At 39.9% G+C, this 23238-nt stretch overlaps 1 protein-coding gene across 1 annotated transcript in view; it reads left to right on the top strand.

Moving 5' to 3' along the window:
- Positions 1-23238, top strand: part of LOC122801223 (IgGFc-binding protein-like) — a 691109-nt gene that overhangs the window by 467907 nt on the left and 199964 nt on the right. The window contains exons 53-56 of the mRNA XM_044070776.1: positions 695-1293; positions 7664-8228; positions 8330-8532; positions 8775-9155. Coding sequence (XP_043926711.1) covers positions 695-1293; positions 7664-8228; positions 8330-8532; positions 8775-9155 — 1748 coding nt within the window. The remainder of the gene's footprint in view (positions 1-694; positions 1294-7663; positions 8229-8329; positions 8533-8774; positions 9156-23238) is intronic.

The following is a 23238-nucleotide window of genomic DNA, read 5'->3' on the forward strand; positions in this document are numbered from 1 at the left end:
TATGGATTTTAATAGACAGTTTAACTTGTACAAAGTTTGTGTAATCTAGAGTTTGATACTCTAACTCACAATTACTTTTTTACCCTGAGCTTTTAATCTGTTTTGACAAAATGTGCAGATATCCTATGCATACTGTCTGCAAACACATGGTTTTCTGATGAGCTGACACTCTCACAAATATTACTTTTTTCTCTGCACTTTTTTCTGGGGGCAAGCCCCCCTGCAACCCACGTGTATATAAATAGAAATAAAACCAACTCCGAGATCGCACAATGTTTAGGAAGAATTAGTCAATGAATATTCGTAATGTCACAGGCAAATCTGCATAACATGTTGGTCATGCATCATTTGCCTGCTACATCACAGCCATTAGTCATGTCAATCTGGCCACACCCATTCCTGCACAAAACGGCCAGGGGAGTACTGTTGTAAAACATCTCCTGAAAGTTTTTATTTAAATTTGTAATCTACATTCCATTGCTCAAGGCGCATTGCTGAAACACGGTAACAATGAAATTTGACAGGCTGTGCCTATGGGTTATGCTGTTATAATCTGTAATTGTACTTATATAATAAAGGAGTTCAGCATTATATAACATTTTGTGATATGACTATGACATTATTGCAACATTGTGTAATGACGTTTCAGTAGAACACAATGCCATGCTAATTACATAATCTTTTATCATTACAGCTTTGCCATGTAAACCAAACAGTCACTACGAACAGTGTGGTTCTGCCTGTCCAGCTACATGCATGAATCCCAATGCCCCATCCACCTGCAGTCTACCTTGTGTTGAAAGCTGTGTATGTGACAGTGGATATATGCTCTACCATGACCGATGTGTACCCAACACTCAGTGTGGTTGTTGGGAGGATGGAAAGCACTATCCAGTGGGATCAGAGTTCTGGACTGATGACAGCTGCTCAACCAAATGTAGCTGTCCTTCAAGAGGAGGTCAACTAGCATGTGTAAATGCTTCCTGTCCAAAGGATCACTACTGTGGCATCAACAATGGAGTTCCTGGATGTTACCCATTCACATATGGAATATGTAGAGTCTGGGGTGATCCGCACTATAGTACATTTGACAAAGAGACTCACCACTTCATGGGCAACTGCACATACACTTGGGCCAAGCTTTGCACAAATGCCACCTCACTACCATACTTCAATGTGGAAGCTAAAAATGAACATAGAGGAAATCCTTCAGTGTCATACATTCAGAAGATCCATGTAGATGTCTATGGGCACAGGGTTACCATGGTTAAGAAAGAGGCCAGCAGAGTTTTGGTAAGTAGACATCTATGTATTGTAATATTATTTAAATATGTATTCTGATAGAATGCTTATTAGCATTACATGTATCAAAAACTGGAGTATGAAGCTTCATTGTATAGGCTGGTTCTAAGACATGCATCATATCCTGCATTTAGTATCCATAACTCAGTAACAGTCCAGATGAAGCTAATGCACATTAAAACAATGAAAAAGCGGTCAGTATGAGTTACCCAATAGTAAGACATTAAGAAAAGGAAAACAATGCCTCTACATTGGTGTAGAAGGATAAAGCCCTCACTACATCCCAGCCAATCCAGGTTCGATTAGCAGCTTGGAGACCGATAGAACAGCAGAAAGTGATGACTGTAACTGTCCTGCATGGGAGGACACACGTCAATGACCCTCCATAACAGGAGCCATAATTTAAAGAAAAGAGTTATCCTCAGTTGTAGTCAAAGAGGGTTGGGGTAGGTAAAGGGAGTAAGTCGTGCATATCAAAGAAACCCTCCTGACTTAAGTACAGATTGCCTAGCCACCTGGATGTCCTTAGGATCCACTATTGGCACAGGCAATATTGGAGGATGGTTGGTTGGAGACAGCATGTTTTTGAGGCACTTTGGCCAGGTCAGTAGAATGATGACTGAGAGGACAAAAAAAATTAAACAGAAAAGAAAAACAATCACATGCCAACATTCTAAGATGGTTATCAGATAAATGTTACATTCTCAATCATAAAACAATATTTACACAGATCAGATGGAGCAAGATTACATGAAAGTGCAGTCTAGTCCTCTGATAATACCTGCAGAAAGATTAGCATGAATATTAGGGGGGGGTCTTATTAGTCTCTGAGCCAGAGCCAGTATTATTCATTTCTCCCAGAAGCAAATGGAAACAATAATACCCATGCAGGGGGGAGGAATACTTCAGCACCAATCCTACGGTTACTTTCATTCTGCTACAGTCATAGCTCTTACACCAGATATAGGCAAATGCTTTGGGAAAACTCAGAAAACCCAATGGCACTCCCCAGTATGAAGATTATTCAATACATAACTCAAATAATCACCATTGCTGATGGCAGTGATTCATTTATATTAACAGAACTAAAGCAAATCACAAATCATTTTCTGCAACAAGCTTTCCAAGCAACTATGATATCAGCAGTGAGAAAGTGATGGCACAGAGATGGCATGCATTCTGCTGACACCTACATGCTATGTTTTGTAGAAAAGTGATGGCACAGAGATGGCATGCATGCTGCTGATGCCTACATGCTATATTTTGTAGGAAAGTGATGGCATAGAGATGGCATGCATGCTGCTGACACCTACTTGCTATGTTTTGTAGGAAAGTGATGACATAGAGATGGCATGCATGCTGCTGACACCTACATGCTATGTTTTGTAGGAAAGTGATGGCACAGAGATGGCATGCATGCTGCTGACACCTTCATGCTGTGTTTTATAGGAAAGCGATTGCACAAAGATGGCATGCATGCTGCTGACCCCTACACACTTGTGTGTGTGTGTGTGTGTGTGTGTGTGTGTGTGTGTGTGTGTGTGTGTGTGTGTGTGTGTGTGTGTGTGTGTGTGTGTCTGTGTGGGTGTGTGTGCACGCGTGTGTGCGCAAGTGTGTGTGTGTGTGTGTGTGTGTGTGTGTGTGTGTGTGTGTGTGTGTGCGTATGTGTGTGTGGTATTGTAGTATATAAAATAAAAATAAACAAGTTTGGTGACTTCCAAAAGTTTCAAAAAGTTAGCATAGATTTGGCGTGACAGTGGCAGAATTTTATCATATTAGTTGACTCAGGCTTTTTCAACTGCCAGACACTGAAAATATACCAGATGATATACCAAATATATATATGCCAGAAGTCTAAATCTCAAAATGCACGCACTCGAGGCCCTTCTCAGTATAGAGAACATCGATGTCTGTGCTGTAACTGAAACCTGGTTCAAGGCTCCTGAGAGCACCCCGGCACTATTAGGTTTTACCTCATATCATGCGTTCCGGCCCCAAAACCCGGACCACACCACAAAAGGAGGGGGTGTATCCATATTCATAAAGGATACCTACACCTCCAGGTTGGTGGCAATGCACGAAGCTTCGGAAACCATCCAGGTGCAACTAACCATAGGCAAAACTGCTCTACAAATTGTAGCATGCTGCAGGCCACCCTCTCAAACTCAGGAACCCCACACAGCCTTCCTGAAGACACTGGAGGGTATAAATGTATCTCCAAACACCATCATATTGGGTGACTTCAACTACCCGAATATAGACTGGGAGCATTGCTCAAGCCCTAACTTTCTAGCCCAACGGTTCCTGGAGTTCATAAATTCAAATGCCATGGAACTGCTAGTCACTGTTCCAATGAGAGGAGAAAATATACTAGATCTCATTATCACAAACATGGGGAGAAAATGCTCCACACCGGAAGTATATCCCTCATTGGTGAGATCTGATCATAAACTAATCTCACTGGAAATCCACATCCCGCCCCCACCCCAAACAAAAAAGACCACAGTGAAGAACTTCTCTAAAGCAAACTTCACACTACTCAAGACTGGTGTGGTATCCTTCAAGGCCCCTGAGCCAGTGGAAACCACAACCCAAGCTGCGGAAGCCCTTACAAATGCCTTCTATGAACAACTCCAAGACTGCATGGATCAGGCAATCCCAAATAAAACCAAGACTCTTTCCACAAAGGGCAAACGTCCAGTCTGGTGGACCCCAGCCATTAACAAACTTTACAATAAGAGGAGAAAGCTATTACATGATAGAACAAAATCCATAAAAGGGAAGTTACCCCTGATCATTATTAGTAAAAAAATATGAGCACTCATAAAATCAACTAAGGCCAATTTTGAGAGAAAAATTGCCATGGATTCAAAGGACAATCATAAGGCCTTTTTCAGCTATGTTAGGAACCTGGGTGGAAACTCCCAGATATGCTCAGAATTAGTCCAAAATGATACAAAAATCACTGAACACACAGACATTGCCAACATACTGGCAGACAGGTTCAGTGCAAACTTCACCCCCCTCCCCTAAAGGAGAGATAACTATCCCAGCAGAGTGTAGCCTCCCAGACATCTCAAATACGCAGGTGAAAGCTGCTCTCTCTAAAGCTAAAAACACAGCATCAATGGGACCGGATGGTGTCCCCGGCTGTGTGCTACACGAGCTAAATGAGGAATTAAACCCGCACATAAGGCAGCTGTTTAATCTCAGCCTTACCACAGGATACGTGCCCAAGGAGTGGCGTACGGCAACTGTGGTCCCACTCCACAAAGGCGGTGCCTCTACGGACCCTGGTAATTACTGCCCCATAAGCTTAACAAGTCTAGTCTGCAAAGCTATGAAGAGGATCATAATGGAGCTCATAAACAAAGATATAGGGGACTTGCAGACATTGGACCCGACCCAGTTTGGCTTCGTCAAGGGAAGATCATGCCTTTTGAACTTGGTCGACTTCTTCGAAACAGTCACCAAGGCCATTGATGAGGGAAAGGCCTTGCAAAGGCTTTCGACACAATACCCCACTCGGGCATTGTAGAAAAACTTACCAGCTTAAATGTAAACCCATATGTCACAAGATGGGTTGCAAACTGGCTTAAGGACAGAACCCACAGGGTTAGAGTTGCTGGTGCTATGTCAGACTCCAAGCCGGTCACAAGTGGTGTCCACAGGGCTCAGTCCTTGGCCCCCTATTGTTCGGCATCTACTTCTCAGAAGTACAGGCCAACATGGGAGGACTTTGGCTGACAAAGTTTGCAGACGACTGCAAACTGGGCGCCATAGTGGAAAGTGCATCGGACACGGATATCCTTCAGAAGGGACTCACGGAAACAGATAGCTGGTGCCAGAGCCATGGCCTGAAGTTAAACACCAAAAAATGTATAGTCATACCCTTTGGGAAAAACAAGGTAACCCCAAGATACCATATAGGTGGCAATCCACTAAGCACAGAAGAGGTTATCAGGGACCTGGGGACCCAGGTTGACAGTGGCCTTTCTTTTGACACTCACGTTGCTAAAGTGGTTAGAAAGACCTTCTACATTGCCCACCTGATCATGAAGGGATTCACATCCAGATCTAGTGAGGTCATTGTTCCCCTGTACTCTTCACTTATCAGACCAATGATCGAGTACAATGCCCCATTTGGGATGTATCTCACCCGACATCTGCAGCAATTGGAGAGACCCCAAAAGTTCCTCACCAAAAGGATAAAGGGACTCCAAAATCTGTCATATGCTGCCAGATTGAAGAAACTCCAGCTCTATTCAGTCACATACCGTCTGCTCAGAGGTGACATGTGCCTGACATACAAGGCCATGTCCAACCCGGAATTAATGGACATGCTCCACCTCCAAAAATCCAAATCCACCAAAACCACTAGAGCAAGTGACTTAAACCTTAGCACGGATATAAATAGGACGTGCTGGAGGGATAGATTTATCACTCAGAGACTCCCTATGCTGTGGAATAAAATCCCGGTCCATGTGAGGCAGAGCACCTCGCTGGCTGTGTTCAAGAGAAATCTTGACCTGTGGATGGGAGATCGTAGGTTTACCCCGGGAATCATCTCTGTGTCACTGCTGGACAGAGGCACAACAAACTAATGGGCACAGTATTTTTTCATATAAGGGGTGGCGTAAGCCACAAAAATGTGGGCTAGGCTTATAAATGCCTTAGGGCAGATAGCCTAGTATAAACCTGTGAACCTATGAGCCTATGAAAAGTGTAGAAAATGTCAAACTATTTTATATTAAAAACAATATGAAAAATATTTATTTGAGAAGGATCTTTTTTAGTGGATGATGCTGCATTTAGATTTAGAAAATGAACATATTGGGACTGGATACAAATGTAAAACCTGGGTTATAACACTACCTGTAATGAGAGCAAACTAACCAAATAACGAGAGTGGTGTAATTTGTGTTAGCAGTGCATGGCTGGTCTACAGTGGTACAGGAAACGTCATGCAATAGCCTGTCTAATGCATAACCATAGCAGAATATTTACTGCAGAGTGATGCATGTGCAGAGATCTTCACAATTCAAAATGTTATTAATAAGACAACAATTTGAATGTAAAAGAAAGGCCTCAATAACCATAATTAAGTCAAAAGACTCTCAAACTGGATTTTGGATGGAGTTGGTATATCTATGGTTAATAATCAACTATTCACAGTGTTAACATATCTGATGGCTTCAAAATGGCATGATAGTATTGCATACTTATGCACAGGTGTGTGAGGTACAGTACCATACATGGAAAACACATTCCATCTGCAGTAAAAAGGAAATGTTAACAAGAATTCCCTGCCACAGAAGATACCCATCTAGAATGTTGATTTGAGATACAATGCCTCTTACACCAAAATGATCTATCATATGAAACATTGCAGAAAATGTATTCTAAAGCAATTCAATATATAAATATTAAAAAAGCACAGAAATTTAGAGGGGGCTCAAATATATTTCATTGGGATGAACAGGATACAGAAAGGAATTTCTAAAGCCACCATCTAAGAATGCTAGACTGAGAAGTTTACAATGTATGTAATTAAAAGTATTTTATTAAAGAATAAAATGGACCAGATCATGTACAAATATTATGGTGGCAAATAGATTATGTGTATGTGTTGCTACCTGACTCTGTCTGATTCTCTGGTTTAGTTCTGGGCAAAGCAGCAGCTAGCTAGCTATTGTGGTGCCCTGGGTAGTTCCCCAGGCTGGAAGAATGTAGCAGAGAGATTATATCACACATGCTGGTTCTGCACTTTTGATCAGCTCCTGCTGATCATGCCCCACCTTCTGCCCAAAACAGTGCCCCTATTTGCCCCACACAAGCTATGCCTATGGTTCTGGGCAGGTGTGATCTCTGTGTTAAATCTACATGTCCTGTTTGTGTCCACATGAGTTCTGCCTGTTGATCTAGTTCCAGTTTACATCCCAAAGACATCTTGTAGCTGAACTTTGAACTTTACTGTGCAGTGATTTTTTGCGTGTGTGTGTGTGTGTGTGTGTGTGTGTGTGTGTGTGTGTGTGTGTGTGTGCACGCGCATGTGCCCTGTGATGGCGTCATGTCCCAGTAAGAAGAATCAGTTCCTGCTTTATGCTGGCTAAGTGCTTGGACGAATTCTGTATATAATAAAATTGATATTAAAATGAAAGAATAAATAAATTAGTGTACACTTGCAAGTATGCAGGGAACAAACACATAAAAATAAGAACAAATAGGGAATAAAGGAATTTCAAAAGCAATCAGCTCTTCTGTGATCAGGTAACTAAATGGAAAATGACATTCAAATTGGCAGAGATGACCAAACATACCTTTATGCCCGTATAGTGACTCTAATATTTTCATTTGGCAGATTGACGACATCTGGACAAACCTTCCTGCGTCACTTGTAAAAGGTGCAGTCACTGTTGATAGAAGTGGAAGCTATGTGCTGCTAGAAACAGACTTCCTGCTCTCAGTTTATTATGATTCTGACCACACAGCTGAAGTGAAAGTGCCCAGCACATACTTTAATCAGACTTGTGGAATATGTGGAAACTACAACAACCTGAGAGCTGATGATTTCATGAAACCTGATGGATCCCAAGCAGCAGATTCTACAGAGCTAGGAAACAGCTGGATAGTGTCAGATGGTGATCCTAACTGTAGGGTTCCAAAACCACCAAAACCATGTCTACCAGAAGATGAAGACAAGTATGAGAGCAGCAGCTATTGTGGTCTGATAACTAGCAAAGAGGGTCCATTTGCAAACTGCCTACATGTGGTCAGTCCAAACAGCTTCTTTGACAGCTGTGTCTTTGATCTTTGTGCACTAAATGGAAGCCAAGATGCTCTGTGTGATTCATTACAAAGTTATGCAGTTGCTTGTCAAAAGGCTGGAGTGATCATTCCTCCCTGGAGAAACTCCACATTTTGTCGTATGTATTGTGATAATTATTTTCAGTAATACAATGTTCCATTGTCTGCTATCTTGAGTAGATAAAATGTGTAAAATATATGTTTGTGTTTTTCCTTACAGCAAAGCCATGCACAATGCCTAATAGTCATTATGAACCCTGTTCAAGTGCCTGTCCTGCAACATGCCTGGATCAGTTTGCACCACTTAACTGCAGTAAGCCCTGTGTAGAGGCTTGTGAGTGTGACAGTGGATTTGTACTTAGTGGAAGCACTTGTGTTAATGTCGCTGACTGCGGCTGCTGGTACCAGGGCAAATACTATGAGGTGAGTAAAACATCTGCATTGGTCTACTTTTCTTATTCTGTAAAATGGAACTGTTGGGAAGAGCATATACACTATTCCTTAATTGTCCATATTGAAGAAAATTTAATAGGATTAAGGTTCTATTATCAGTACAACACTGCTGAGTCACAGTAGTTTAAATTTATAAAGTAAATATATCAAAATGGAAAATTGTGCATTTGCCTTGGATTTATCACTGTGGCATCTGTCTGTTTTGTTTTCAGAAAAATGAAATCACCATGACTGAAAACTGTGAACAACAATGCAAGTGCCTGGGAAACAACGATATGCATTGCACACCTACATCATGTGAACCAGATAAAATCTGTAAAGTAAAAGATGGTGTTCTTGACTGCGTCGTTCCAGACACTGCTGTTTGCGATATCTACGGGGATCCCCATTACATCACATTTGATGGAAAGTTGTACCACTTTCAAGGATCATGTAATTATACAGTAACTGAGACATGTGGGAACACATCTAACTATTTCACTATTACTACTAGAAATGAGCACCGAGGTAATCCCTCGTGGACAGCAATCAACTCAGTGGCACTTAATGTGAATGGTGTACATATTGTACTAAGGAAGAATAAGATAGTCTATGTAAGTAGAAACTTCACTACTTTATTTTGCTGTTTTATTCTACTATGTGTTTGGCTTTATGCCTTCAACCTTTGTCGTTACAAAGCTACTTATAGTTCATCTGGGTGAATAAGTAACCAGATTCCTTACATGTACAGTTTTAGTCCCTGTCATACAACTGTGGTTATGTCAACATAATGTGATTTATGGTAACCATTTGAAAAGTCGGGACCTGTTAAAGCAAGTCCTGAAATACAGAGACTGAATGGCTGAAAGAATAAACTTATATATACAAAGCTGTAGATGACATATTCCCTGTTCTCCAAAATATGGCAATTGTGAAGTTAGTATATGTATGTATATGTATATGTATATATATATATATATATATATATATATATATGTATAAATGTATATATATGTATAAATGTATATATATATATATATATATATATATATATGTATGCATGTTTGTGTGTGTGTGTGTGTGTGTGTGTGTGTGTGTGTGTATATATATATATATATATATATATATATATATATATATATATATATATATATATAGATATAGATATAGATATATGTGCGTGTATATGTATACACAAGTTCAGGGGATGCAAGGGGCTTGCCCCCCCACCGCAAAAAAAAAAGTTTTAAAGCAAAAGCAGTACTAGAGATTCAGTCTTTTCCTGTGTGTTCAGTGTTTTTCTCCTGGCTTTTTGGCAGTTGGCATTTCGAGTGCTGACATTTCAGTAAGGAACCATGTTTATTATTATTATTGTTATTATTAGTAATATTTTTATAGCAATACAATACAAGCAACAGCACTCGATACCATGGCACATTTTTTAAATTAATTTATTATGTATTTTTGTCAGTATAAGATGTTCTACAGTTTATATTCAAATTGTACATATTTATGTTTTTTTGCAACATATTTTCTTAAATGGCTTTTTTTTCCCCTGAAAGCTTGGTTGGTTACATAGTTTTTTTTATTACTCCAATAAGTAATCCTCCAATAAAAGCTACAAAAGTCGTGAACAACTTGTACATAAATAAAAAATTCAGTTTATTGCGATCCAAAAGGTCTATTAACACACTTCACATTGACAGCCACAATACGCGTTTTCGTCCCTCTCTACCAGGACTTCATCAGACAATTACATGAAAATTCTCAACAGTTTAAATACTTAATTCATTGTTTAATTATCCAATAAAACCTTTGAAAGTAAATTTCAAATAAGCCAATCCCTACAGTCTATTATCTATTAATATTCAAAGACACTAATACATATTCATGAGAATGAAATGGAAACTTGTAATAGACATTACTAGCATTCTCCTATTACTTATTATTACTTATCTCCTTATTACTCCAATAATTTCATGAAAACTTTTTTTCCTCAAGTGTAGTCTTCAAAATTTTCACCATTAAGTTGGGACAGCGGTACAGCTATGTTCTGGAAGTTGATGCACAATTCCAAAAATGTTGGTCATACTCTTGCACATTATTTTATTTCTTTATTTTACACTTGTTTACTGGGAAAATCTGGCTGGATTACAAAAAAACAAAAAACAAAAAAAACTTTTCCCCCAGGATCAGGGAGAAAAGCTCCACAGTTAGAGAGGAATGGTGCATAGTGGTAGTTAACAATAGAATAAAAATAGGGTATATTCTACTTACATTGCAAGCAAAATATGGACATTGACTGGCAACCAATTTTTATATACACAGGCATTTACATATATAGTTTTACTTTACAAGCCAAATACAGGGACTGAGTCTGAGTCGTCTCTGGTTGATATGTTTGAGAGACTGAAAGTTTAAACTGGATAGAAGATGAATTAGACTGTGTTTTGGGTGAGGTGTCATGAAGATGATTCAGGGACGTAAGCAGCTGGTTTATAGGTAGGATATGGTGAAAAAATAAGGTTATAAGTACATGACATTGTGGTAAGAAATTTCATAAATTGTTAGTAACTAGAAGGAACTTTGCTAGAAAGATACAGGGTTTTATGGTGGTCAGCTGGTTGTGATTGATGGAGTTGTGAGTGAGAACTGGCAGGACAAGTTTGAATGAAAGTGCGATTATAATTGGAGTTTGAAATGTTGGGGATTAGAGCTCATTATTAGAGCCCGAATAGACAGGGGAAGTGAGTTCTAGAATTTAGAAACAGAGTAAGAGTAAAGAGCTTTTCAATGTGAATTAGAAATACATAACCATTCAACTCTACATTATCACAATCTGGTATATATTATGTAGTGGTCATCTTTTTTTTTACATATCATAGGATCATAGGATCATAGGAAGTTGCAAGGCTATTGACCCTGAGACCCTTACAAGCCTAGCCAAGAATTTTGCCCATGTTCTGACAACTCTGCACCCAATGCCCCCGTCCAGCAGGGACACAGGTGGAATCCCAGGGGTGTATTTTCTGTCCCCCATCCAGTTATCCAGGTTGTGCTTAAAAATGGTTAATGAGGTACTCTGCTTGATGTGGAGAGGGAGTCTATTCCACAGAAGGGGGAGTCTGTGAGACACAAATCTATCCTGCCAACAAGTCCTATTGATGTCACATACCAGGTTAAAGTCGCAAGTGTGAGCTACTCAAATGGAGCTTAACTTATGTATATGCAGCAGTCCCATCAAGTCAGGGCTTGAGATTGCTTTGTATGCCAGACAGAGGTCACTTCTGAGGAGTCTGTATGAGACTGAGCAGAGGGACAAGGCCTTTAGCCTATCTGTGTAGGGTAGATGTTTGAAGCCCTGGATTCTCCTGGTGAGGAACATCTGTGGTCTGTCTAGCTGCTGCATGTGCTTTGTGAGGTACTTGCTGAAAGGAACATTGTACTCAATAGTGGATATTATAAGGAAGAATACAGAGATGTTATGACCCACTTGTCCCTGGATGAGATACCCTTACTAATGAAGTGGGCCATGTAGAAAGCTTTCCGAACAGCGGAGACAATATGGTGGTCAAAAGTCAGTTTGCTATCAACCTGGGTGCCCAAGTCTTTCATAACTAATTGAGTGCTTAGGACCTTGTTACTGATGTGATAATTTGTGGAGACTTCACTCTCCGAAAAAGGGGATGATTATGCATTTGTTGGTATTCAGTTTGATTTCTATGTTTCTGGCACCAGTCATTTGTTTGGGTGAGACCTTCTTGGAGGATGTCCACATCACTAGATGGATTGATGACAGCACCAAGCTTGTAGTCATCTGCAGTCTTGGTCAGCCATAGCCCACTGGTTTTGGGCTACACCTCAGAAAAGTATATCCCAAACAACAGAGGCCCCAAGAGCAATCCCTGGGGTACAGCACTTGTTATAGGTTTTTCTGCTTTAGATGGCTTCCCCTATTTTGACTAGGTGGGTTCTATCAGTGATCCAGTTTGCTACCCATCTGGTAACATATGGATTGATGCCTAGTTGAGAGAGTTTATCTCTTATACCCGAGTGGGGAATAATCTAATATCAAAACAATCTAATATCATGCATGATAAAAAGAAAAGAAGGATGTAGTGTGCTGTTGTCTTCTGCCCATTGCTGCTGAGTCACATCCAACTCCTATAGTGACCTGATGAATGGCCATCAGTGCCCAGATGGTTTACTGGCAAGTAGGGAATGGAAACTACAAATACTACCAAATGACTTAAAGGTGATAGTAAAACTAAAATAAAAACTGAACACCTAAAAGCGGAACCAGCCTTAGACAAAAAGTTTATTAAATTAAACGCTTTTGTCCCTGTAATTTATGGAATGGAAGTAGATTGACAGGCCTTTCTTCCATACTACGCGCGCACACACACACACACACACACACACACACACACACACACACACACACACACACACACACACACACGCACACACGCACACAGACACACATCTGCTGACAATTTAGACATATCACTATAATGAGGGAGGAAACCACAGTACCCACAATAAAAAACATGTGACGGGGAGGACATAGATGTCTCAAAGAAGATACACAAATAAGAATCAAACCAGAGAACCTCTTGTTGTAAGCAGCAATGATATTTAGTGTGCCACTGTGTTATTATGGCTATTACCTAGAGAAGGAGATATAAACTGTGGATGGCATGACAGAGAAAAACAAGGCATGGGTTCTGTGGATGTGTTGAACAGAAAGTACAAGCAGTCTTTTTTTGTGCCCCTCTTCTAACATAAAAATACCCTTTAAAAGGACATGAACAGAGCTGTTTGGTACATAATCCACAAATGTGGTCAAACTTCACAAAAAAGGCCAACAAAATGTTTGAGATTTCTAAGTGGCCAATTACCAGGCTTGGGTGGGACACTAGTGCATCATGCAATGTTGCTGCCTTGGACTATTTGTTCTCAGGTTCACCTCCCAACTGGAGCACCTTATGTATGGAAGTAGCAGAGGTATATGTGCATTTGTGTGTCTGTCTGTCTGTCTGTATGTTTTCTACACCTTATGTTTGTTGTTCATCAGGATATACTCCAGCTTCCTCACAACCCTGGAATGAGTGAATTATAACTAAGCGACAAGTATAACCCGCTAAGATTCTTGGACAAGCTGAAGAATGGAGGAGACCTCTAACTCCTCATGAATGAAAAAAGGAATGGTACCAACAAATCATTTTAGATTATTATATAATTGAGTGGAAGACTATGACTGAAACAGTCGTAGTATTTTTTTAAGTTTCATCCATACCAAATTGCAGAGTAGGAACTGGGATTTTTATCATATATAGCCACAGTGAAGCTAAAAAAAACACTTTCATTGATTGGTGATGTTTTTTTCTATTTGCCTGATGCCAGGTCTTAGCATTTTCCCATTACTAAGTAAACAATAATCCATGACTGTGCATAGGTATATCAGGATTTACCCACAATCAGATAGGAATTTATAGGAATGGATTGGAAGGAATTTAATTCCTTCATACCTGTGGATGTACCCAAGGGAGCCCGCAGGATTTTTTGCAGGGGGGTGCAAACCCAGAGCCCCACCCACATAGCTCACCCCGCCCCCTGCCAACACAGCCCCGCCCAAGTCCACCAACCCCAAGCCCCGCCCACACAGCCATTCCAGTGTCCCATTACTTGGCTATTTCTCCCCATTTACTGTAGACACTGTTCAAATCTGTGTGCATACTGTTTTATGCTTTAGTTCTACAATGATTACAGGCAGTTGGATTTAATTTACAACTTTTATTTCAAACATTATAGCCCAAACACTGAGACATTTACTAAACCTAAACAAAGCAATAGTCTTACAATGAAAACAGACTTGGCATTAAAGCTTCTCTACTTTTGAAACTCACATTCAATGAAACAGCATTGAAACCCACATTCAAAGAAAATGCATCTGGCCAGTGGCATGTTATTTACCTTTGAACTGTTTTCAAGCAATAGGCATTTACAACTTTTATTTCAAACATTATAGCCCAAACACTGAGACATTTACTAAACCTAAACAAAGGTCTTACAATGAAAACAGACTTGGCATTAAAGCTTCTCTACTTTTGAAACTCACATTCAATGAAACAGCATTGAAACCCACATTCAAAGAAAATGCATCTGGCCAGTGGCAGGTTATTTACCTTTGAACTGTTTTCAAGCAATAGGCTCCTTGCACACTGTTAGGGCCATGCAAAAGTTATTAGATTTACCTGATTGTATTAATTATAATATATAATTGAATTATATCCCTTGTATTATACAGCAGCACTTGTTTGAGTGACTCTGCTGAAGTAAAAGTAATCTGAATAATTCCACATTAAAGATATCTGAAACTAATGAAGATGTTGTTGCTGTATATTTCAGTGTTTCATCTACAAATTCAGTGCCTGTTGCCGTCAAAGAATAAATTGCCTATGTTAAATTAAAAAAAATGGTAAGCTGGTATATTGCAATAGAAAATGGATGACAAGCTGAAAAACAGGTTCATAGTTATTAGGCATCTCATCCAAAGGAGGGCATCCTGAGGACTGCAGCATACAAATGTATATGCTGTAGGAATAGAACCTCAAGCCTTTACATTAAGATGCAAGTATTCTACTTGTGGTGCTACTAACATAGCTTTAAAACATTATACCACAATAGAGATACCATTTGCTAAACAAAACAGTTGCACATTGTAAATAGACTTGGCATGAGCAGCAGTGAACTTAGCTTCCCTTAAAACTCACAGTTCCTTGAAAATGCACTTGAAAATTCCACCTGTTAACTCTAACTTGGGCATTTCACTTTCTCACAAACATACCACACCCTCAAGGCCTCAACCTTAGTGCAAGAAATCTGGACAAAGCCTAAAATAAATAGGGACAGATTATAAATATGGCTCTCAGAAACTTAGAAAATTGCAAGAGTAACAGGATTTGTGTTGGTATGCATTTTTCTAAATGACATGACATCTAAAACTGAAATGTCTCATTTAGCAACTTCAATCCTTTTAGGAGGAATATGGGGCAAAAATCTGGACAGCTGAGGGGTATGCTACCTCCCTCTAATACACACACCAAATAATTCTGGTCAGACAAATTAGTTCTGGGAAGGTTGCACTGAACGGCACCGTGTTTGAGCTGAAGTGGGTGAAATCCTGGTAGCCAGTGATAACTGATCTGCAGCTCAGCATTGTGGAGCATTAAAGCATTTTTAGCAGAGCATTGTTTCATCACTACCTATTGTGTTTGCACATAAGCTGTAGTTATTTTAAACATTTGCCTTTTTTGATTACTACAGAGTACATTTACCCACCAGAGCTATTGTGTTTTGACTTCAGTGTGGAGCTAGTTGTTGCAGGGCTTGGCTTTTAAATAAGGTAGCAATGCTTATTTACCATATACCATTAAAGCCACCCTGACCCAACTACAAGTGTACTAACACACAGGCACTGCTATAAGACACTGGTCTGCAATAAAATGTAATGAGCTTCTGAAAATACTGTAATCCTCTCCTTTTATTACAATGAATATAAAATACTTGGAAATAAGGTAAAAAGCTCATAATCTTAGACCGACAAAACTACTTTTCCACACTTCAAAATAATAAAATCAAACCCTCAGAAATTTTGGAAAGGTATCTCTACTCTACTTAACCCCAGCAAACCAGATACCCCTACCCCAGACCCAAACGCTCCTGACCAAGACTTGGCTACCCAATTTAACTCTTTTCATTGAATCCATTTCCAAATTAACGCCATCTTTCTCTAACACCACTACACTGCTACTACTTCCTCATTCCCATCTACTAACTCCCATCCCTCCACTCCTCCTACTACTTCATCAGCTTCATCTGCCCCTAATTCTCCCTCTTCACACTCCTTTTTCTCATTTAAACCTATACCCAACTTCTACTATAAAGAAATTCCTTATGAAACTGAAGCCATGCACCAATGCTCCTGATAACATCCCTTCTTACTTTCTTGGCAAAGCTGCTGAAGCAATCGCACCCTATTAGCATTTTAATCAACTGCTCTATCCAAGAATGTATAGTACCCCAAGTCTGGAAAAGGGCCTTTATCATACCTCTACATAAAAGGTGGCAACAACAACAATGTTACTAATTTCCGCCCCATCGCTATTCTGTCCCCATCTCTAAACTCCTAGAAAAGTGTATCCAACTACAACTCCTTCCACATCTCTTAGATAATCACCTACTAACTCCCACACATGGAGTCAGACCACATCATAGCATTATGACCGCCCTCCTCTCCTTCCTTGAAACTGTAAATAAAGCCTGCGACTCTGGCCAAATTGTTTCTACCCTACTACTCGACCTCTCTAAGGCCTTTGACACACTCTCACAGCCTGCTACTAACTAAACTTTACCTATCTCCCTCCTCCTTGAACTGGTTCTCCAGCTACTTATCTAACAGATCTCAAGCAGTCAAATGGAAAAAGGCCACCTCCTCATTTCTAAATACTCCTACTGGGGTACCCCAGGGCTCTATACTGAGTCCCTTCTCTTAAATATATTTATAAATGATTTCCATAACTCTATCCCATTCTCAGACATCATCCAATATGCCGATGATTCTGCTATTATCTGTGCTGCCACCTCTATCCCTCACTCCTAAAACTGACTCAAGATGCTTTTACAACAACTGAGCAATGGATGAAAAGGAATCACCTAGCACTCAATGCCTCTAAAACCAAATTAATGTTATTCATCCCTCTAAGGCAACTTCTTTCAATATAAACACATTCCACATCTCTAGACAAAATAATCTACCCCTGGAACTGGTGTCAGAGACCAAGTTACTTGGGGTCCAAATTGATACCAGCTCAAATTCAACTCCCACCTACAGTTAAATATCAAGAAAACCCGGTATGCTTTACCGACAAAATCATTACCTTACACCTGCTACCAAAATCACCCTCTACCTCATTTCTTATCCCCTCCCTTCTCTATGGAGCTCCACTCCTAACTAATCTACAGACCTCTCTAAAAACACAACTTTCCTCTTGCTACAACAAAATTGCCAAGTTCGCTACCAACCACAAGTCCTCCACCCACCACTGTTCCTCTCTCCAAAACTAAAATGGCTAGAGCTACCCAGTTATCTCACATATACTCAACTAAATCTTGCACATAAGCTCATTTTCAACCCCTCCCTTTGTCCCTCCCTTTCATCAGCCTTTAAAATGCACCTTCCTGCAAGAGTATTAAGATCCAACAATCAAAATCTATTAGAAGTATATAAACCAACTAGTCCCCCAGGCAAAAATCTTCTGTCTTATGGCCTTGCATGCCTTTGGAACTCCCTACCACCTTCCATTCGCACCACCCCCAACCATTTTATATTTAAAAGATCTCTTCACTCACATCTAGTATCCCAGTGGGAATGCTCTTGCTCCCACACCACATAACACTTGCAAACTCCATCTTCTTTCTTCCTCTGTTTCCTCCTGCAACTTTCCTAATTACCCACCCTAACTCATACATATTATTATTCCTACATTAATCAGAAAGAATATACTAGGCCACACTTCTCAAGTATTGCTTCCCTAATACGTTATTGCTTCTCAGTACTTTTGTGCATTGCTTCCTAATATGTTATTATTCCTCAATATTGTCATGAAATGCTTCCAAATATGTTGTTATTTCTCAGTGCTTTTGTGCTAAATTTCCCTTTAGTCTGTATTACCTATTAATTTCATCACTAGATTGTACTCGCTCTAGTTGTATTATTTTCAAATTGTTATTTCTTGTATGATTAACTTCTGTGTAATTGTATAATTTGTATATCTATTAATAACCTACTTAGTTTTGGAGCTTTTCTCCCCAGGACTCCATTGAAAACGGGTTCATTTGGCCCAATGGACTATCCTGGCAAACCAACTGCAAATAAAATAAATAAAACTGTCATATGCATTTCAATACCCAAGGCTTATACATTATCTAGTCATGTAAATATTCTCTGCATGGCAACAACGAAAAGGCTTTCAATGCTGGTAATTCTTTAACAATATACTTACTAAAGCTTACTTGCATCTTACAATATCCGACAAGCTTACTAAAGCTTACTTGCATCTTACAATCTCCGACAAGCTTACCTGATGTTCATTAAACCATGGCTACTTAAACAGAGCAACAGGGCACTGTGACAGCATACAGTTCCAGAATAAGAAGCATAAATCAACAGTACAAAAATCTGATAGAAAACCAGAACATTTTGCAAAATCAAGGACAGATGAAAAGCCACGGTCGTATTTGTGATCTACTTTGGATGGGGGAATACTCTGCACATTTACACTGCATAACTGCTCCTTGCCTTCCATGGACACATCCAGAGCCACTACAATGGGGAGAGTGGGGTGCAATAAGTATGTCACAATTTGAAATGTCTCTGGCTGACAGTGATGGATCTGACACACATACCTCTCAACTTCAGAGCAAGAAATCTGGACAAAGCCATACATAGAACTAGAAGTGTGACAAGCCCAAAAATAAGGCCAATTTTTAAATATTGCTCTTATAACTTAAATAGAACAGGTAGATCTTGCATTAGTACAAGTTTTCTGAAGGGTATGAAATCTGAAACTCAAATGTCTGCCATTATTTTCTAACTTCAATCTTTAATGACTTGCCACTAATTTGCCAGAAAAACACAATTTTATGAAAAATGGACCAACATGTGATGCAAAAATACCTGTCAAAAAGGGACACCTTTTAATATTAACAGTTAACTTGAAGCAGCTAACAAAATAAGAGCATCCACATGCATTTCTGAAATAAAGGTAATCTATAAGTGATCATTACAGTTATATATAATTGTAAACCCTCCACATTTTCTTCCAAAATTGCCATTTTGGAGGAGGGATTATTAGGGGAGAGCAACATTTTGAGCCAGAATTGGGGACAATTGAGATGTTTGGATATTCCTAATCTACAAAGTGATTTGCACGTACCTCTCAACCTCTTAATGCAGGAAATCTGAACAAGGCCAAATATATTGGGGAACATACAAACACTACTAAAAATTGCCCTTATATAAACGTAAAGACAGTCTTGCATTAGCATGCATTTTTCTGAAGGTTATGACATCTGAAACTCAATGTCTGTCATTTAATGGCTTCATTCCTAAATGATTTGCTAGAAAATCACAAATTTGAGAACAAACCAAAAATAAGCAGCAAATATCTATTCATTCTGCAAAGATATGGACAACTGAGAGGTATAGTTCAACCGGGGCTGTCTGAACTTGCTACCCCCCCTCACAAAATCATGGTCAAATGGAGCCTCCCCCCTGCAGCCATTCCAATGTCCCATTCCTTGGTTATTTTGACCCATTTATCATAAACACTAATGTGCATACTGCTTTACTTCTGCGATGATTTAGGATTTCATTTGAAAGTTTTATTTTGCATTTTACAGCACAAACCCTAATACATATCTGTTAAAGCAATGCAGTCTCACAATGAAAATAGACCAACATTAAAACTTCTCTGCTCTTGAAACTCGCATGCATTGAAACAGCACTGAAACCCACTTTCAGAGAAAATACATTTTGCCAATGGCAAATATTAACTCTGGGCTGTCTACAAAATCATAGGCCCCTCGAACATAACATACACATGCTCTTTGATACACCTTCCTGACTGTATTACATTATATTCCTTGTACAATACAGTACAGTTGTTAGAGGGCATTTTAAATTTATTGTTTTGAACATTTTTCCAGTAAACAATGAAACAAAAGCATCCACTAATGACAAAACTGCCCAATTCAGAACATTTCCATCATAAAAAGTCTACTCAAGTCCACCAGTATCAGTAAAAAATATACAAAATCTCTGAAGTAGTAAACACCACATTGAAAAAAATTTGTAACTAATAAAGAGGTTGCTGCTAGCAAACACTTTATATGTCATTGTTTAATCTACAAATAAAGTGCCTGTTACTCTTGAAGAATAAATTGCTTTTGTTGCATGCAATAAAAAATGAAAAGCTAGTAATACCGCAATAGGGAATGGATAGCAAACTGTTAACAGGTTCATAGTTACTAGGTATCTTTGCCAAAAAGACTGCAGCATCCACCCCCTTTACAACACAATACAGCATCAGCAATGCATTTACCTACTGTGGGAGTAGAACCCACAGCCTTCAGCATCTAAAGCAAGTACACTATCTGTTGTGCTATTAACAATGCAAGCAGACTAAACACAAGCAGCACTAAACTTTTGCTCCCCTGCAGCTCTCAGCTCCTTGTAAAATCTACTCCGACACCCAGCTGTATCTCTGAACTTTTCAGCACAAGAAATCTGGAAAAAGCCAAAATTTATTGGAGGCGGGGGGGGACAAAAGGCCAAAAAACAGGGACACATTTTAAACATTGCTTGTATAATGTTTGAAAGTTGCTAGAATAAAATGCTGCATTACCACCATACATTTCACTGCCACGTCTTGAACCCAGGGGACCCCGTGCAAAACAGTCAGAGCAACATACCACTACGCCAAATAAACTGTTTTGTGAAAGAGGAAGACTGAAACTTAAATAGCTACCATTTAGTGAATTCAGTTCTCACCATAGCACAGCTGTCAGCCTCTTAGCACAAAAAGACCTGAACAAAGCCAATAATGGGTGACTACTACAACCACCAAACATTCAGTGAATTCAGTTCTCACCATAGCTCTCAACCTCTTAGCAAATAACACCCGGACAAAGCCAGTAATGGGAGAATATAGCCCCCAAACATATTCAGTGAAATCAGTTCTTACCATAGCTCTCAACATTAGCAAAAAACCTGGATGAAGCCAATAAATACCTGAACAAAGCCAATACTGGGTGAATACAGCCCTCAAACATATTCAGTGAATTCAGTTCTTACCATAACTCTCAACCCTAGCACAAAACCTGGATGAAGCCAATAATGGGGGGAATACAGTCCCAAACACTACAGCCAATACTGGGTGAATACAGCCCCCAAACATATTCAGTGAATTCAGTTCTTACCATAACTCTCAACCCTAGCACAAAACCTGGACGAAGCCAATAATGGGGGGGGGGGATACAGTCCCAAACACAGGGATACATTTCAAATATCCATTTTGTACACTTAGAAAATTGCTAGAATAAAAGCTTTTGTTAACATACACTTTCTGAAGAATATGAAGTCTGACAAGTGTGTCCATTTTTTTTTAACTTTTGTTAACCAGGAAAGTCTGACTTTGAAAAAAAAAAAAAAAAAGCTAAGTTTTAGCAGAGGCCCAGGGAGAAACACTCCAGACAGCCAAGAATAAAACCAGAGAACATGTAGCTGTCAGGCAACAAGGACACAAATGCAGAAACCACAGATTTTATGAGGAACAGAAAAAGTATGAGGGAAAATCCTGCAACATTTTCACAAATGGTGGTGGGTAGGGTATTCAGGCTCTTGCCACTTGGGCCCAAGGTACAGGGTTCAAGCCTTATTCACTACCCACCACCATGTACACCTGGGGCATTGTACACACACACACACACACACACACACACACACACACACACCTGAAAGTGCCCCATCTTCCTTCCGTTCGTTTCCACACACACACTACCTGAAAGTGCCCCATCTTCCTTCCGTTCATTTCCACACACACACTACCTGAAAGTGCCCCATCTTCCTTCCGTTTGTTTCAGCTGCCGCTTGCTAAGTGTCCAGTCCCGCTCCCATCTTCCGTTTCACACATCTAAGTGTCCGGTCCCGCTCCCATCTTCCGTTTCACACACCTCTCTCTTCCTGAAAGTGCTGCCGCTTGCTAACTGTCCGGTCGTCAGGTCCCGCCTGTGTGAGTTCCCGCTCACAAACCTCAAACTGACAGCGATGATGTCAGCACGCCTGCGACTGGACTATTTGGACTCCTTCTTAAAGGAGAATGTGCGTAAAAAAAAAAAAACTTTTTTTTTTAATTATCTAGCCGTAGCCGATTCCAGGGGGGTGCAAGTGCACCCCCTTGCACCTGCCTGCAGGCGCCCTTGGATGTACCATACTGACATATTCTCTGACAGTATGGTTATCACTCTCAAAAGCAAGAGATCTTGAAATTTCTACATTGCTAGGAAGACCACTCTCATTTCCATGTTGATGATGTGAAGACTGGCTTCAGTCTGGCTCCAAAGACCTTGAACCATCCTTTTCTTGAAATGCCCCCCTCCCCCTCCATCCCCACCTTACAGTTTGCTGCTAGAGAGGGTATAGTAATGGTCTTTATATGTGAAGGAAAGGTGACATCAGCCACCGGTTTAAATGAATTCTGTGTGACTGAATCAATGTGGCTGAACAGGAACCCATTAGTTGTGATAGTTGTGTGGATAACATCTACTGGAGAATTTGCATGTGAAATCTGGCATAGGACATCTTATCAATTGCTGCTGCCATGAGGCACAGAACTTTTAGATCAGTGCTGCATGAGGTTTTGAGCATCACAGAGGACCATACTAAACACTGAAGTCAGACAGCTTTTCTGGGGTGAGAGACACTTGATGTAAAGTTGTGTCGAGGTGGCATCCAATGAAAGTCACTTGACACAACAAGAGCTGGTGTCAAGTGTGTCCACTGTAATACTGTTAAGACCAAAACAGGGAGAGTTGATGGTGACTAGGAGCCAGGACCTGGGTGGAAAACTGTCT

The sequence above is a fragment of the Protopterus annectens genome, chromosome 4.part1 (assembly GCF_019279795.1).
Source record: "Protopterus annectens isolate FY-2018-M chromosome 4.part1, PAN1.0, whole genome shotgun sequence".
Classification (NCBI taxonomy): Eukaryota; Metazoa; Chordata; order Ceratodontiformes; family Protopteridae; genus Protopterus; species Protopterus annectens.